Source organism: Anolis sagrei, chromosome 3, assembly GCF_037176765.1.
Source record: "Anolis sagrei isolate rAnoSag1 chromosome 3, rAnoSag1.mat, whole genome shotgun sequence".
Classification (NCBI taxonomy): domain Eukaryota; kingdom Metazoa; phylum Chordata; class Lepidosauria; order Squamata; family Dactyloidae; genus Anolis; species Anolis sagrei.
The window spans coordinates 257,753,774-257,769,520 of NC_090023.1; the positions used below are offsets into that span (position 1 = coordinate 257,753,774).

The 15,747-nt window shown below is 40.0% G+C and overlaps 1 protein-coding gene across 2 annotated transcripts in view; it reads left to right on the forward strand.

Annotated features, from left to right (window-relative positions):
- Nucleotides 1–15,747, forward strand: part of USP13 (ubiquitin specific peptidase 13) — a 123,287-nt gene that overhangs the window by 93,439 nt on the left and 14,101 nt on the right. The window contains exons 12-18 of one of the 2 annotated variants that reach the window (XM_060767467.2): nt 2,304–2,457; nt 4,595–4,769; nt 7,435–7,523; nt 8,744–8,866; nt 9,645–9,671; nt 11,266–11,409; nt 12,471–12,637. In XM_060767467.2, coding sequence (XP_060623450.2) covers nt 2,304–2,457; nt 4,595–4,769; nt 7,435–7,523; nt 8,744–8,866; nt 9,645–9,671; nt 11,266–11,409; nt 12,471–12,637 — 879 coding nt within the window. The remainder of the gene's footprint in view (nt 1–2,303; nt 2,458–4,594; nt 4,770–7,434; nt 7,524–8,743; nt 8,867–9,644; nt 9,672–11,265; nt 11,410–12,470; nt 12,638–15,747) is intronic. The other variant, XM_060767468.2, reaches the window with a different exon arrangement.

Genomic DNA, 15,747 nt, shown 5'->3' on the forward strand with positions numbered 1-15,747 from the left:
GAACACACAGTGCTTGATATCTTGAGAGAGCCATGAAATAAGTGTAATGGAAATCAATGCAAAAGTCTCTTAAACTGAATTTAGAAATATTGACATAGGAGATAAGTACTTATTTTATAAAGATTGTTTTTTAAACATTGATGGTAGAGGCTGAGTAATGTTCTCTGTCAGTCATATAATGCATAATACTACAAAAATCATTCCTACCATCCATTACCAAGTTACTTTACTAGAATGCATTTGGATTTTCTAACATTAATTTTTTCAATTATTGCCATTTTTGTATTCTTTTATACTCTTTCTTTATTGGATTTTATAAGAGTTTATATTCTGCCTTTCACCCCCAAAAATGGAATTTAAGACATCTTCAATAATATAGTCAGAACAGGAAACAAGAACAGCTATTCTATTCAAACGTAATTCCATCAAAGGCAGAATTATAAAATGTTTTAAACACAATTTTAAAAGAAACATATGGTTAAGGAAAACACAACCTTAGATATGCAGATGACACCACTTTGATGGCTGAAAGCAAGGAGGAGCCGAGGAGCCTTCTAATCAAGGTAAAAGAAGAAAGCGAAAAAATTGGGTTTCAGTAAAACATCAAAAACAAAAAAACAAAAACAAAACCAAGATTATGGCAACAAGAATGATTGACAACTGGGAAATAAAGGGAGAAAATGTGGAGGCCGTGACAGACTTTGCATTTCTAGGTGCAAAGATTACTGCAGACGCAGACTGTGGCCAGGAAATCAGGAGATGCTTTCTTATTGGGAGGAGAGCAATGTCCAATCTCGATAAAATAGTAAAGAGTAGAGACATCACACTGGCAACAAAGATCCACATACTAAAAGCAATGGTATTCCCCATAATCACCTACTGATGTGAGACCTGGACCATAGGGAAGGCTTAGCGAAGGAAGAGAAATGCTTTGGAACTGTGGTGCTGGAGGAAAATTCTGAGACTACCATGGACAATGAGAAGATCTAACCAGTCCATACTTCAAGAAATAAAGCCTGACTGCTCATTGGAGGGAAGGATATTAGAGGCAAAGATGAAGTACTTTGGCCACACCATGAGAAGAAAGGAAAGCTTAGAGAAGACAATTATGCTGGGGAAAATGGAAGGAAAAAGGAAGAGGGGCCGACCAAGGGCAAGATGGATGGATGGGATCCTTGAAGTGACTGGATTGACCTTGAAGGAGCTGGGGGTGGTAACCGCCAACAGGGAGCTCTGGCGTGGACTGGTCCATGAAGTCACGAAGAGTTGGAAACGACTGAATGAATGACCAACAACAAGGACAATACAACTTTCAGTTGGATAAGAAACTCTGCTCTACCACCTCCCTTCCCAATAATATAAGGTACCCTGAAAATATGGGTACAGCCTCTTATCCATCCACTCCTGTACCTCATCAACTAACATTAATGAATAGTGATTACTAGGTAATTATTTATTCCTGAAATAAATAAAGGAGGAAGGGAGAATTTAGAAAACCAAAACTTTTTTAAAAAAGAAACTCCGCTCTTAGCAGCCAGACAGTGGCAGAGACCATTATAAATCTCTGGCCTCCCTAAATGGTTGCTTTAAGGAGAGAGTCTGCCGGTGGTGGTGAAGTGCTGTTTACAAAGTACATTATCAGTACATAAAAATCCTGCAAACACAGGATGTGCTGCAGCCAATTCTAAGCCTTTTCAAACCTTATTGATTTGGGTAGGGGAAATTTAAGCACTCCTTGAACTATCCCACTGAAATCAATGAGGCTTAACATGCTTTCTTTCCACTGGGTTGTATACACAATGTTTCTTTTATTGAGCACCTTGTTGTAAATTTAATGGGAGGAAACCCTTCTGCTAATGCTGTTCAAAGCTAACTTCTACCTTCCAAGGCATGGAAAAGAAGACAAAGGATGAAAATAAAATGATTTCTCTCCACTGGAGACAGGTTTTAATGTTTGCCTGTTTTGTGTTTTGCGTGAGTGAAGGTTTGCATGCAGAATGCTTCTGTGTTTCAGAATGTAAACATCTATCATGGTAGTGCAGCTGTTAAAGGACATGATGTAAAGAATGTACATAGTGATAGAGTTTTCTCTAATTGTCCAATGTGCATAACTCGCTTGCATTATGGTGGTGGCTTGGGTCCTTCCTATAATTTGCAGCTCCTCCTGAAGCCAGCAATAGCCATTACAGAAAATTTGGAAAATTTCAAGGACATACAACTTGGTGGCTTCCCACATGGCTTAGGTCTACTCATGTTGTTATGATTACTCAAGTGGTTGGGTTTGTTTTTTTTTCCCCATTCAGAGAAACCACATTGGTTCAGAAAACCCCAGCGATGTCTTCCGGTTCTTGGTGGAAGAGCGAACACAGTGCTGCCAGTCTCGGAAAGTCCGATACACGGAGAGGGTAGACTATCTTATGCAGTTGCCTGTGGCAATGGAGGCTGCCTCAAACAAAGGTAAAGTGAAAATGAGTCTCTCTCATGCCTTGCTTAGCATGTCATTCAGGTGGAATTCAGAAGGCAGTTGATTTACATGCTAGTTATGACTCTTGTTGTCATGAACTATTACATATCTGGTGGTGTTGATCGACCCTTCCATTTCACCTGATGCTACTCACATATCAAGCTGCCAATCATTGGATTAAGTACATACACACACAAATCTGTTCTTGGTTGAACTGACAACCTAAAATATTTGAAATTCCACCCTGAAGATACAGTATGACCCCACCCCACCCTCTATGTGCAAGGGATATATTCCTGAACTTAATGTGGAAACAGGAAATGATGGATAAAGTGAATGATGGATAAAATGAACAGCACCTGATTGAAGTTACTACAGTGTTTCTCAAACTCTGCTTCTCCGGGTGTTTTGGACTTCAGCTCCCAGAAATCCCATCCATCTTACCAGCAGTTAGGAATTGTGGGAGCTGAAGTCCAAAACATCTGGAGGAGCAGAGTTTGAGAAACACTGAGGCACTATAAAGTCACACTGAAGGACCTAGGAAATTTCTCCTTACATATCTTCTCTAGGTCTTCCAATTCAATTCTGTGGTAACCCCTGGTAGAAGAATACCATTTGTGAGATTCTCTCATTCTTATGTATCTTGCTCCTCTAGTGCCCTGTCCATACATTATGTTGGGCTTTTCCACATACAAAACTATCTAAAGCACCTGACTGTGGCCAAATACCATTGTCTATTTTCCAAAGCAAGGTGTGATGTGCTCCCGTCTGAGATTGAGAGATTGCGGGTACCCCATATAATGGAAGACTCTGCTCATGTAACAAACAGGAAGTAGAATGCATTTATTATTTACATGTGGCCTACTCACTGTTATTGTGATTGTTCATTGCATTCTTATGTTTTGTGTTCATTGCTTATTGTATTCATCATGTTTTTGTATTTAACTGTGTTATTGCTTGTGTTTTGGTTTTTATTTTATTGCATTTTACTGTATTGTAATTTGCTTTTGGGGCTTGGCTTCATGTAAGCCGCCTCGAGTCCCCATTGGGGGAGATGGTGGCGGGGTATAAATAAAGATTATTATTATTATTATTATTATTATTATTATTATTATTATCATTTATCACATTCTGCTGTCATGCAGTTTCTATGAACAGGCCTGAGCACACATAATCAACCCCCTACTAGGAAACTTATCAGCTAGTTTAGTTTAATTTTATGTGACGTTTCTACTTGGTGATGACCTTCCCCGCGTGACCTTGCCGGTTGCCAAGTTTCTTTCTAAGGCAGCCAGGATTAGACAATTTCCAATTTTAGACACAGACGGAAACATGCCAACACATCTTGTAGTCTTTTACCTATGTTTTTAGTCAACAAGTATTTTAAGCAATTTTTAACTGTTGTTAATTTTACCAATTTGTGTATTTAATCATTTGTATGTTGTTAATCACATTAACCTGTTATACCTTGTACACCTACGGTGTGATAAGGGTCTTTGGACCATAATGAAATGTTGTTGTTGTTGTTGTTGTTGTTGTTGTTGTTGACTGGAGGATTTAGAAAATTCATAGAGAGGAATTTTTAGGTGAAACCATGAATACTAGTCATGTGGGTACATGGGTCATACTGTATGCAACCCTGTATGGCTCAAAAAAAAATCTGGATCATTTGCCTTACAGAAGATTCTAAAGAAGCACACTCCCAAACTTCTGCTATATTTTGAGGCTGTTGTGCTTTAGAGATTTCCTAGCTTTTGTGAGATTAAATCCACTTCCCCCCGTTTGTTTATATTCAAAAGGATTTCATCACTTTGTGTTGGAAATGTCAAGGTACCAAAGGGACAAAGATCTAGTGCCATTGTAGCATTTCCTTCTGTCATTCCTCTTTGAGAGTTCCTTCCATCATTAACTCTAGCCATGGATTCATAACTGGATGCAGATCTTACCTCAATGTCTTGGATAACAAAATATCAAATCATGGTCAGGGTCAATGAAGCACACTGTGTGTGGTTGGGAGTTGTTGCAGGATTATCTTTTATCTGGGAGGTTTGAATAAGGTTGTTACTTTATGTAGAATCCTTTCTTCTCCAAGTGTGGTGATCCTTCAGTGTTGCTTGTGCTTCTGGTTAGATGAATTGATTGCTTATGAACTGAAGAGGAGGGAAGCCGAAGCCGCAAGGAGGCCCCCTCCAGAGCTTGTACGTGCCAGGATCCCCTTTAGCGCTTGCCTTCAGGCCTTTTCTGAACCAGACAATGTAGAAGACTTCTGGAGCAGTGCTCTGCAAGCCAAGTCTGCTGGAGTGAAGTGAGTATACAGCATGAGTGTTGAAGAATGGGAGAGGTATATTGCTTTTAATGTGATGGAGCACAGAAGTGGTTGGTTGCGACTTATGAACCGTACTGTGCTCTTTCTGACTTTCAACCATAGCTTCATGAATGATTTAACAATAGGAATCTTAGAGTTGGAAGAGAACACAAGGACCATCAAAGGGCAATACAAAGAGCATGGTAAAAAAATAGAGAGGGCATAACACAGATGAAGAACACCTTTGTATGCAGAGGTTGTCCAATCTCAGACTGAGTAGGACCAAGAAAGAATTTCTCCTGAAATAATGGAAAGTGTATGTTAACAATATTGAGTTAGATGGGTCAGCTTCCTATGTTTATGTGTAAACAGTTTCTGCAGTGGTTCTTAATGGGTTATGGCCAGTGTGAGGATCTGATGGTCCTTGTCCCCAGAAATAGGCACATATACACAGACCCTAGTAGCACCAGATCCTGGAAGCTAAGCAAGGTCTTAGAAAAACTACAAGAGAAACTACAAGAAAGGAGATTCCATCTGAGCATGAGGAAGAACTTCCTGACTGTGAGAGCCGTTCAGCAGTGGAACTCTCTGCCCCGGAGTGTGGTGGAGGCTCTTTCTTTGGAAGCTTTTAAACAGAGGCTGGGTGGCTATCTATCAGGGATGCTTTGAATGCAATTTTCCTGCTTCTTAGCAGGGGGTTGAACTGGATGGCCCATGAGGTGTCTTCCAATTCTATGGGAGCCTGCTAGCAAATACCAGATGATGTAGGGTATATTTTCAGAGGAACTGACAAAACTTCTACGTATTCCTTGCTCATGAAATTATTGAGGTTTCCATACATCTCTTGAAGACATGTACACATATAGTTTTTTCTCCAACCATTTTCTTCTATTGCACTGAAAACTGAATTTTTGCTATCGTCATGGCAGATTTTAAGAAAAGCATTCAATATTTTCTAGTCAGGTATCTGTAAAGATATTTAAAGTAACAGGAGGAAACTCAAAGTGGGGCAGGGAACATTTTTTGCAGATCCCATGAATTTTTGTGTAGTAGATTCTACAACAATCTGTTTTTCTAGCTTCCCATAACCTCCTCATCCTCATATCTGTCCACATATAAGAACATAAGAATGGCCAGGCAGATGGATTTGGTCACCTCACTACTCAGCTCTTAATCTCAGATCATTTATAAATTATCCAAAAAGTATTTGTATTAATTAGTCTGTTAAAAGAACTGTCAATCTATTTCTCCTTTCTGCATCATGTTGTGTTATTTGTGACTGATCTGTGTGAATGTAGTGCAGTGGTTTGAGTGTTGAACTAGGACTTTGAGAGAACAGGGTTCAGTTGCTGTTCAGCTGCAGAAACCCATTCTGAGCCCTTGTGCAAATCCCTCTTGGCCTCAAAGGAAGGTGAAAAAAAAATCATTCCAAGAAAACTTTATAATAGACAAGTCATAGTTAGCTTGAAGGCGCATAATAATTACCACAAATCTATAATGTGACCGATTTATTTATTTATTTATTTATTTACTTTGCTTCTATACCGCTGTTCTCAGCCCGGAGGCGACTCACAGCGGTTCACAAAACACAGAACACAGCAAAATTCAAACACCAATATAAACAGTTAATAACCTAATCTAATACACAATTAATACACAATTACTATGAAACCATTCACTAGCGTCTCGTCACTAAAAACGTGATCCAGGTTCGTTGTCCACTGTTCCATTCCTATGTCATTACCAGTCTTGCATTAATCATTCGAACGCCTGCACAAATAACCAGGTCTTTACTTTTTTGCGGAAGACCATAAGAGATGATACTAATATCTGTGGGAAGGGCGTTCCACAGCCGGGGAGCCACCACCGAGAAGGCCCTGTCTCTTGTCCCCGCCAGTCGAGCTTGTGAAGCTGGCGGGATCGAGAGCAGGGCCTTTGAATTCTGTTTAAAATAGTAATTCCCTGAGGTATACTTGCAAACTTATTCAGGGCAACAGTTGTGTTGACAATTATTAGTCTGCCAAACTTGACAAAATACATCATGCAAGCTTTCAAAGTTCCATTGGCTTATTCATCAGGCAAAATATGTCAAAATCATACAGGAGAAGAAAAGTGACAATGGTAGCATCACAAGCCTACGTTTTGTATCAGATATTGTTTTTGTTGTAGCTCATTTTTTCTGGAGGGATCTCAGACAAAGATCACTCCACTTATTGGCCATGTGGGAATCAGGGACAAAGAGTATAAAAGACAGGTAATAAAATTTCAACACCATTAGCAACAAAAAGTAACTTCCCTTGAGCTGCTGGTTGTGCAAAGCTTACTGTTTCTATATCTTTAAGCACAATTGCAAATGGTAGGAACAAATTGGTGATCTCTATTTTGCTGTGCTATCTTGTTTTCCTGCAATATCTGGTCTGCAAACAGAAAACAGAGCTTAGAAATCTTACATTTTGGACTATAATTCCCAGAATCCCCAACCATGGAATCCTGGTCATGGTGGCCAAACAAAGTTATAAAATAATATTTAAGCTGTGGTATGAAATAATGCTAGGCTAGATGGATCCTGGACAGTGCTACTTTTGTGACTATAATTCTGTTCTTGTATCTGGTTCTATCTTCATGGGGCTCAGTCTCATTAATGTAAAATTGCTTCTATTTTCAGAACGTCTCGCTTTGCTTCATTTCCTGAATACCTGGTGGTACAGATCAAGAAGTTTACTTTTGGCCTTGACTGGATACCTAAAAAACTTGGTATGTATTTTGAATGCTCTCCACTTGAAAATGCAACAAGTTGTGAAATGTTGAACTGCAAGGAGGCTTCCACACAGTGGTTTCTAACCTATCTTCTACTCCTCAATGGTAGGAAAAAAGACAGGTGGAAAAAAAGAGGAAGATAACAAAGAGGATACAATGCTGTTTAGATCCTTAGTGTAATGTTGTGAATAAGGCAAGGTGATTGTCCACCAGAAGTTTTGTCTTGGAGCTCCTCGGTGAACTGCTCATGTGTTTGAACTGGTCATTTTATGTATAAGACAGTTCCCATGGTTCATTATTTTAGAGCCATAGTAGTTAACTGTTGAGGTTTAATGACATCTGAAGGTCTCCAAGTGCCTTCCACTTGAATTAAAAATCCTTAACACATCGATAAGTAGATCTTTTTTGTACCATCTCTAAAAGCCTAATGTATCACTGAGGGCAGGTGACAGGGGCTGGTGGCCTCCACCCTACTTTGAGGGTGGGATGATGATGATTACTACAAGCAGTTACAAATATACGACTTACAAATGACTTATAGTTAAGTACAGGGGTGAGACAACAGGAAATGAGATAAATCTATCTTTAGAAAGGGAAAGCAACTCCTGGAAGAGTTATGGGATAAAGATGTCTCAGCGGAAGTTTTCTCACCAATCTGTGTTTCCACAGCAAGCCAAATGTTTCAAATCCAATGATCATGGGGACAGAAAGTGAGGTTAAATCTGTTGAACAGGGGCACAGAAAGCAAAACAAACACCGCAGGGATGTTAGTCCTTCCCTAGGCTATCCAAAGCATTATTTCTATCCTGCCTTTTTCCCAGTTTGGAACTCAAAATGGCTTAGAACAAAACTTCTCTGGTAAGATTAATGAAACTTAAATTGTTGAAGGCTTTCATGGCTGGAATCACTGGGTTGTTGTAGGTTTTTTCGGGCTATATGGCCATGTTCTAGAAGCATTCTCTCCTGACGTTTCGCCTGCATCTATGGCAAGCATCCCCTGAGAATGCTTGCCATAGATGCAGGTGAAATGTCAGGAGAGAGTGCTTCTAAAACATGGCCATATAGCCCGAAAAACCTACAACAACCCAGAAACCTAAATTGTTTTGTTTAGCTGTAAAACACTTAGTGTTGGAGCCTGAGTGTAGGAACACACTTTAATGTGCTTGCAATATATTTGCTGTGTATCTATAGGCTTATTTGCCCTGCTGTGCTTGCAGATGTTTCCATAGACATGCCAGACCTTCTGGACATCAATCACCTTCGTGCCACTGGCCTTCAACCAGGAGAAGAGGAACTTCCTGACATTTCTCCCCCCATTATCATTCCTGAAGACCCCAAAGGTACTGCCTGCTACCATGAGGATCTCTACCTCCCTGCCATTCTCCACCACAACTGTTAGTGGGTCTTCTTTTTGTTCCTTTGTCAATCTTGCTCCCTGCCTGTTCGCATGGAACATATCGGATGACAAGCTCCAACATATTCATGGTATATCCTTTGTACAGCAAAGTATATACCAGAAATACACTCATAGGTGTATTTCTGCAAGAGAAGTAGCCAGTTAAATAATCAAGGCTTGGTTCCCTTTCATCAGATGGAAACATTTATGAAGCTTTTCAAGGTTTTGCAAGTTCAGTGGGTGAACCAGGTAGAATCTATACATCAGTTCTGAAGGAGAAACTTCAAAATTAGGTGAAGAGTAACTCTGGAAGAATGGGAGTCAGGACCAAAAAGATTACTGAAATGGGCCATGCAGAATGTGGCACAAGGCAGGCTGGAATTTGCCGTAATTCAGAGAAGACAACTTGATATGGCTTCTATGTTCAGAAGACAAGCTTATAGAAAGCAGGGAGGCAGGGATATTTTGAAAATTGCAGAGAAAGGAGAGCTGCACATAACATTGGCCAAACATTAAGCCAGTGGTGAAAGTCTCCATATCTAAATCTGAAGCCTTCTGTTTCTAGTCTTATGGAAGATAGCACCTATAAGGAATGAACAAGACTTTGACTCCAAAGCTCTGATTTAGTCTTCAAACCCAGGGCAGAACTGGCCAACTTTCTCTCTCAGACCATCTCATTGCCCGTACCCTGTCTCTCTCATTTTGATTTTTTATATTTCCAGATGGCACAAAGAACCATTTCATGGAGTGTATGTATTTTATTACACAATGCTAGCTTTATTTATGTATTTATTTTGAAGTGGGGATTGCAGTGAATATTTGCTGCTGTTCACAGGGACTCTGTGTCTGCTGAGAGATGCATGGAAGCTCTTCCCTTTTGGCTATTAACTACGCTATTATGTGTATTTGAATGTCTGAAGAAATCTTAGTATTATGGAGTAGTATAGAGATATCTATGGCTGCTCATATTTTCTCTTCTTTTGTCCTATGGTTAGGTCTAAAAACTGGAAATATTAGTTTTCTCTGACATCTTTTCCTGCTCAAGCCATAGACAGAATATTAGATTTATATATCAGGCTAAAAAGAGTCTTGGTTGTTAGCATGGCACTGGGCAATAATCTGTTCTAGCAATTTCCTATAGAGAATACCTATTAAAAATATCTTTAGATCCTCCAATGAACTGTACAATATGCTGGGACAAGAAGTGAGACAATTTAAGGTGTTCAGTCATATCTGTAGTTTTATATAACTGTGGTCCAGATGTGAATGTATCTTTAGCCAATACAGGGATCTTACTGTATTTTGTAAAAAGTAATACTTCCAAGCCTATCTAAGCTTCTGCAAGCTGAAAGATTGAGGCGACTGCCTTTATTTCACCCTTTTTGCAAGCAAAGGTGACACTATTGTGAGGTCACAGCAATTTTGTGTGAGTGGCTCTTAAAACCTAGAGCACTTTGAGTACTAAAAAGCTTGGGCGACCAAGACTTTTGTGTTTTCAGTATTGTCTTGCATGATGATTGGCATTTATGTTTTAGTAGCTGATGGCCGTACGTACACTTTCATTTCAATAGGACAGGAAGTGATTTTTCGAGTGAATAGTGCCGGGTGCTTTGATGTTTCTCAGAGTAAGCCTGAGTTTGTGTGAGTGCAAGACCTTCCACAGGTGTTTCTTTCTCTGTTTACACTCAGTGCAAAATTGAACATCAAACCAAGTACTTAAGGTGCAGTTCCATGCAGGGGTGAACTGCCAGGAGCATAGTCTGTATCCTTTATGATTTATTTATTTATTTATTTACAGTTCTTATATTCCGCCCTTCTCACCCCGCAGGGGACTCAGGGCGGATTACAGTAAACACATATATGGCAAACATTCAATGCCAGTTTGACAAACAACGTTTAACAGACAAATACACCGAGGCTATTTAACTTTTTTTTTTCTGGCCACCAGGGGAGCTGCTGCTTTTCATCGTCCATCAACGACACCAATGAAGTTCTTCCGCATTCCACATTCCCCGGAGTCTTTTTTCTTTATGGCCTCATAAATTAGTTAAATTTAGCCTCCCACACAAGGTGGTACCTTATTTTCCTACTTGACAGATGCAACTGTCTTTCGGGTTGCAAAGGTCGACAACGGGCTACACAATGGCTGGATACCCACTCCAGCCCGGGCTGGCTTCGAACTCATGACCTTTTGGTCAGAGTGATCTTAATGCAGCTGACACTCAGCCAGTTGCGCCACAATCCCGGTGATTTACACATTAAGTGCCACAAGATGAACAAAACCCTTACCATTGGTAGAGGACAGAGATAAAGTTTTCATGCTTGAACTGTTCTCTCTCTTAGCACCAGACATTGATGAATCCTCCGTGATGCAGCTAGCAGAGATGGGATTCCCACTGGAAGCTTGCCGAAAGGCTGTTTATTATACTGGCAACATGGGGGCGGAGGTGGCTTTCAACTGGATCATTGCACACATGGAAGAACCAGGTCTGTAGTCTGAATGTCTGCACAGTACATATCTTTGTGTTTGATGCAGAGAGATCTGTGTATCTCTTTCGTAAGCAAAGCCCAGGTTCCCCAACATCTTTTACAAACTTTACTTAGCTTGGCTAAGTACTGTAATCATAGATATGGATTATCTAGCTGTCTGCTGTGGAGGCTTGTAAATAGATCAATAAAATGGAAGAAGAATCCTGCTAGATCAGACCAGAGCTTGGAAAAGTTATTACGAGTCAGGTTAAACATCAGTTTAGTCCAGTATCCTTTCTTACAATGGCCAGCAAGATGCTCCATGAAGCCCTCAAACATAGCATGAAAGAAAGGCCAACCCAGCTGTTGTTCCCAAGTGACAGTGGCAGCTTTGTGAAGTACAGCAGAGTCTCACTTATCCAACCTTCAGCCATCCAACGTTCTGTATTATCCAATGCAGTTTTCCTCCCGCCTGAATCCACAGCAGTTTCAATACATTGCAATGTTTTGGTGCTAAATTCGTAAATACAGTAATCACTACATAATGTTACCATGTACTGAACTGCTTTTTCTGTTGATTGGTTGTAAAAAATGATGTTTTGGTGCTTAATCATAAAATCATAACATAATTTGATGTTTAGTATACTTTTCCTTAATCCCTCCTTATTATCCAACATTTTTGCTTATCCAATGTTCTGCCGGCCTGTTTATGTTGGATAAGCAAGACTGTACTGTAATTCATTTACAAAATTATATACTAGTCCACATATCTGCACAGTAGTGTTTCATGGATGGCCAGATAGAGAAAGGGAGCTCTCTTCCAATTAACAAATGTCCCTTTATTTCTATTCACTGATGGTGGCTAGGCAAAATTGGCATGATATAGACAGACTGGATACACTGAACCTCTGCCTCTCTCTCTATTTCTCAACAGTGTTGCTCACACAGATGGTGCAGCTTGTTTACCTCTCTTTTAAAGAAATGAATACATTTTATTATGGGAAATACTTATAAAATTTTTCATAAATAACCAGCTGTTCTTTTTAAGTAGATGTGAATATTTGCTATATACATTCCAGATTTTGCAGAACCCTTACTCATCCCTGGCTATGCTGGAGCTGCTTTTCCTGGGGCAGATAAGCCAGGATTTGCTGGGCTGGATAACCAGCCTCCAGAAGAGATGGTTGCCATCATTGCTTCTATGGGCTTCCAACGGAACATAGCTCTCCGGGCGCTTCGGGCAACAGTAAGTCATCCAACAAATTGTTTTGGGTCTATCTATAGCAGAGATGCAAACATTTTCCACTTGGACGCATCATCACATATGACTTTCAGAGGCTGGTACAGTTTACAGCAACCATGGAGGCAGCATCAAATTGGATAGAGAGAGATCTTGAATTACTTTTGGTCTGGGGTATTAAATTGTTGACCTGTTTTGTTGTTTATTCATTCAGTCGCCTCTGTCTCTTAATGACTTCATGAACCAGCCCACGCTAGAGCTCCCTGTCAGCCGTGGCCACTCCCGGCTCCTTTGAAATCAAGCCAGTAACTTCAAGGATACCATCCATCCATCTTGCCCTTGGTGGGCCTCTCTTCCTTTTTCCTTGCATTTTCCCTAGCATCATTGTTTTCTCCAAGCTTTCCTGTCTTCTCATTATGTGACCAAAGTACTTCATCTTTGCCTTTAATATCCTTCCCTCCAAGGAGCAGTCGGGCTTTATTTCCTGGAGGATGGACTGGTTGGATCTTCTCGTGGTCCAAGGCACTCTCAGAATTTCCTCCAACACCAAAGTTCAAAGTGTCTATCTTCTTTCACTCAGCCTTCCTTATTTCACATCCATAGGTTATCATGGGAAATACCACCACTTTAACTATGTGGACCTTCCTTGCCAGTGTGATATCTCTACTATTCACTATTTAATTGAGATTGGTCATTGCTCTCCTCCCAAGAAGTACCTTATCATAAATATACATCAAGCAATTTTTTTTATTTGTTGCTGAGTATTCTTTCACAGGGATTTATTAAAGTAAGATAGCTTCCTTAGCAAACTTTTCTGTTTTATCCAGCATAGAGAAGCACTTTTCAAACTCTAGGAGGTCCTTCATTTGTCATTCTTTTGGATGTTCTGATGAATTATTTCTTCAGTGCTTGAAATCATTGAAGTGCTGTACCAATTCAGTCTTAAGCGGTGATGAAATGCAAACAGAATAAGACTAAAAGAGAAAAGAAAAAGAATTTTGTTTCTTATAATGAGATCAAGTTGTTTCCTGGGATTTTCTTGGAAAGATTTCTTCATAAAGGGGCTTAACACTGGCTTCCTCTGAGGCTGACAGAGTGCGATGTGCCTAAAACAACCCAGTTAGAATCATAGAATCAAAGAGTTGGAAGAGACCTCATGGGCCATCCAGTCCAACCCCCTGCCAAGAAGCAGGAACATTGCATTTAAATCATGCCTGACAGATGGCCATCCAGCCTCTGTTTAAAAGCTTCCAAAGAAGGAGCCTCCACCACACTCCGGGGCAGAGAGTTCCACTGCTGAACGGCTCCCACAGTCAGGAAGTTCTTCCTCATGTTCAGGTGGAATCTCCTTTCTTGTAGTTTGAAGCCATTGTTCCGTGTCCTAGTCTCCAGGGAAGCAGAAAACAAGCTTGCTACCTCCTCCCTGTGGCTTTCTCTCACATATTTATACATGGCTATCATATCTCCTCTCAGCCTTCTCTTCTTCAGGCTAAACATGCCCAGCTCCTTAAGCTGCTCCTCATAGGGCTTGTTCTCCAGACCCTTGATCATTTTAGTCGCTCTCCTCTGGGCATATTCCAGCTTGTCAATATCTCTCTTGAATTGTGGTGGCCAGAATTGGGCACAATATTCCAGGTGGGGTCTAACCAAAGCGGAATAGAGGGGTAGCATTACTTCCTTAGATCTAGACCAGTGGTTCTCAACCTGGGGTCCCCAGATGTTTTTGGCCTTCAACTCCCAGAAATCCTAACAGCTAGTAAACTGGCTGGGATTTCTGGGAGTTGTAGGCCAAAAACATCTGGGGACCCCAGGTTGAGAACCACTGATCTAGACACTATGCTCCTATTGATGCAGGCAAAAATCCCATTGGCTTTTTTTGCCGTCACATCACATTGTTGGCTCATTTTTAAACATGTTCTTTTGTTGTAAAACATGATGTTTTTGTGCTTAATTTGTAAAATCATAACATAATTTGATGTATAATAGGCTTTTCCTTAATCCCTTCTTATTATCCAACATTTTTCACTTATCCAATGTTCTGCCAGCCCATTTATGTTGGATAAGCGAGACTCTACTGTACTGCTGAGAGATTTTAAATTTTTTCTACTTTTCTTCCTTTTATTTTAAGTTGGCCTTTTCAAAGTTCTTTGTCTGTCTAAGATAATATTGGGAATTATCTGTTAGGATAGCTGACCATTGGGGTATAGATCACGAACTGTTAGGATCACAACCCAATCAGGGCAAAAGAGTTTATTTGGTAATAGATGATCCCTGGGCATGTAGATATTTTGTTTCTGTTTGATACTTCCAGCAGACAATGAAGCAAGCAGACTTCTTTTATATATAACAAGTTCTGTTTACGGATAACTTCATGTATTTAAAGATACAGGCACATTTCTTGCCAAGGGTTAAAAATGTCAGTAACATTTCAGAAAGTTTGTATCATGAACTTATAACCTTTCTTCATAAACTATGTTGCTTTATGCAGCTCTCTTCAATAAGAGTTTACTTACAAATAAAACACAAGCCTCAATAATTTCTAACTTCTTAACATGAGATTTTGTACTCTGACAGACTTCTTTACTCAACCTCTTTCAAGGCACAATACACTTCTCAAATGACATTCCCTAACTGTCATCCTGTTTAGAAACTAAACATTCTAAATTGTCACTGAGTCAGTCATGCAACCTGCAGCCCCTCCCACTGCTTTAAGTATATAGAGAGGAGTAACTGCAAACCACAAATAAGACATATGCTTCAGGTTATAAAACAACACATTACAAATAGAGGAAGCATGAGAAGATTGCTTCCTCTAACAGATTATTTATTTATTTATTTATCGTGTCAGGCAACTGAACAGTTGTATTACATTTTTGACAGAACAAACAAACAAACAAACAAACATACAAAAGGCACAAAATTTGCAAGCTTGATAGTTGATTAAATGTCCTTTGACCAGTATCTGGCCACTTGGAGTGCTTCTGGTGTCGCCGCAAGAAGGTCCTCCATTGTGCATGTGGCAGGGATCAGGTTGCATTGCAGCAGGTGGTCTGTAGTTTGCTCTTCTCCACACTCGCATGTTGTGGATTCCATTTTGTAGCCCCATTTCTGAAGGT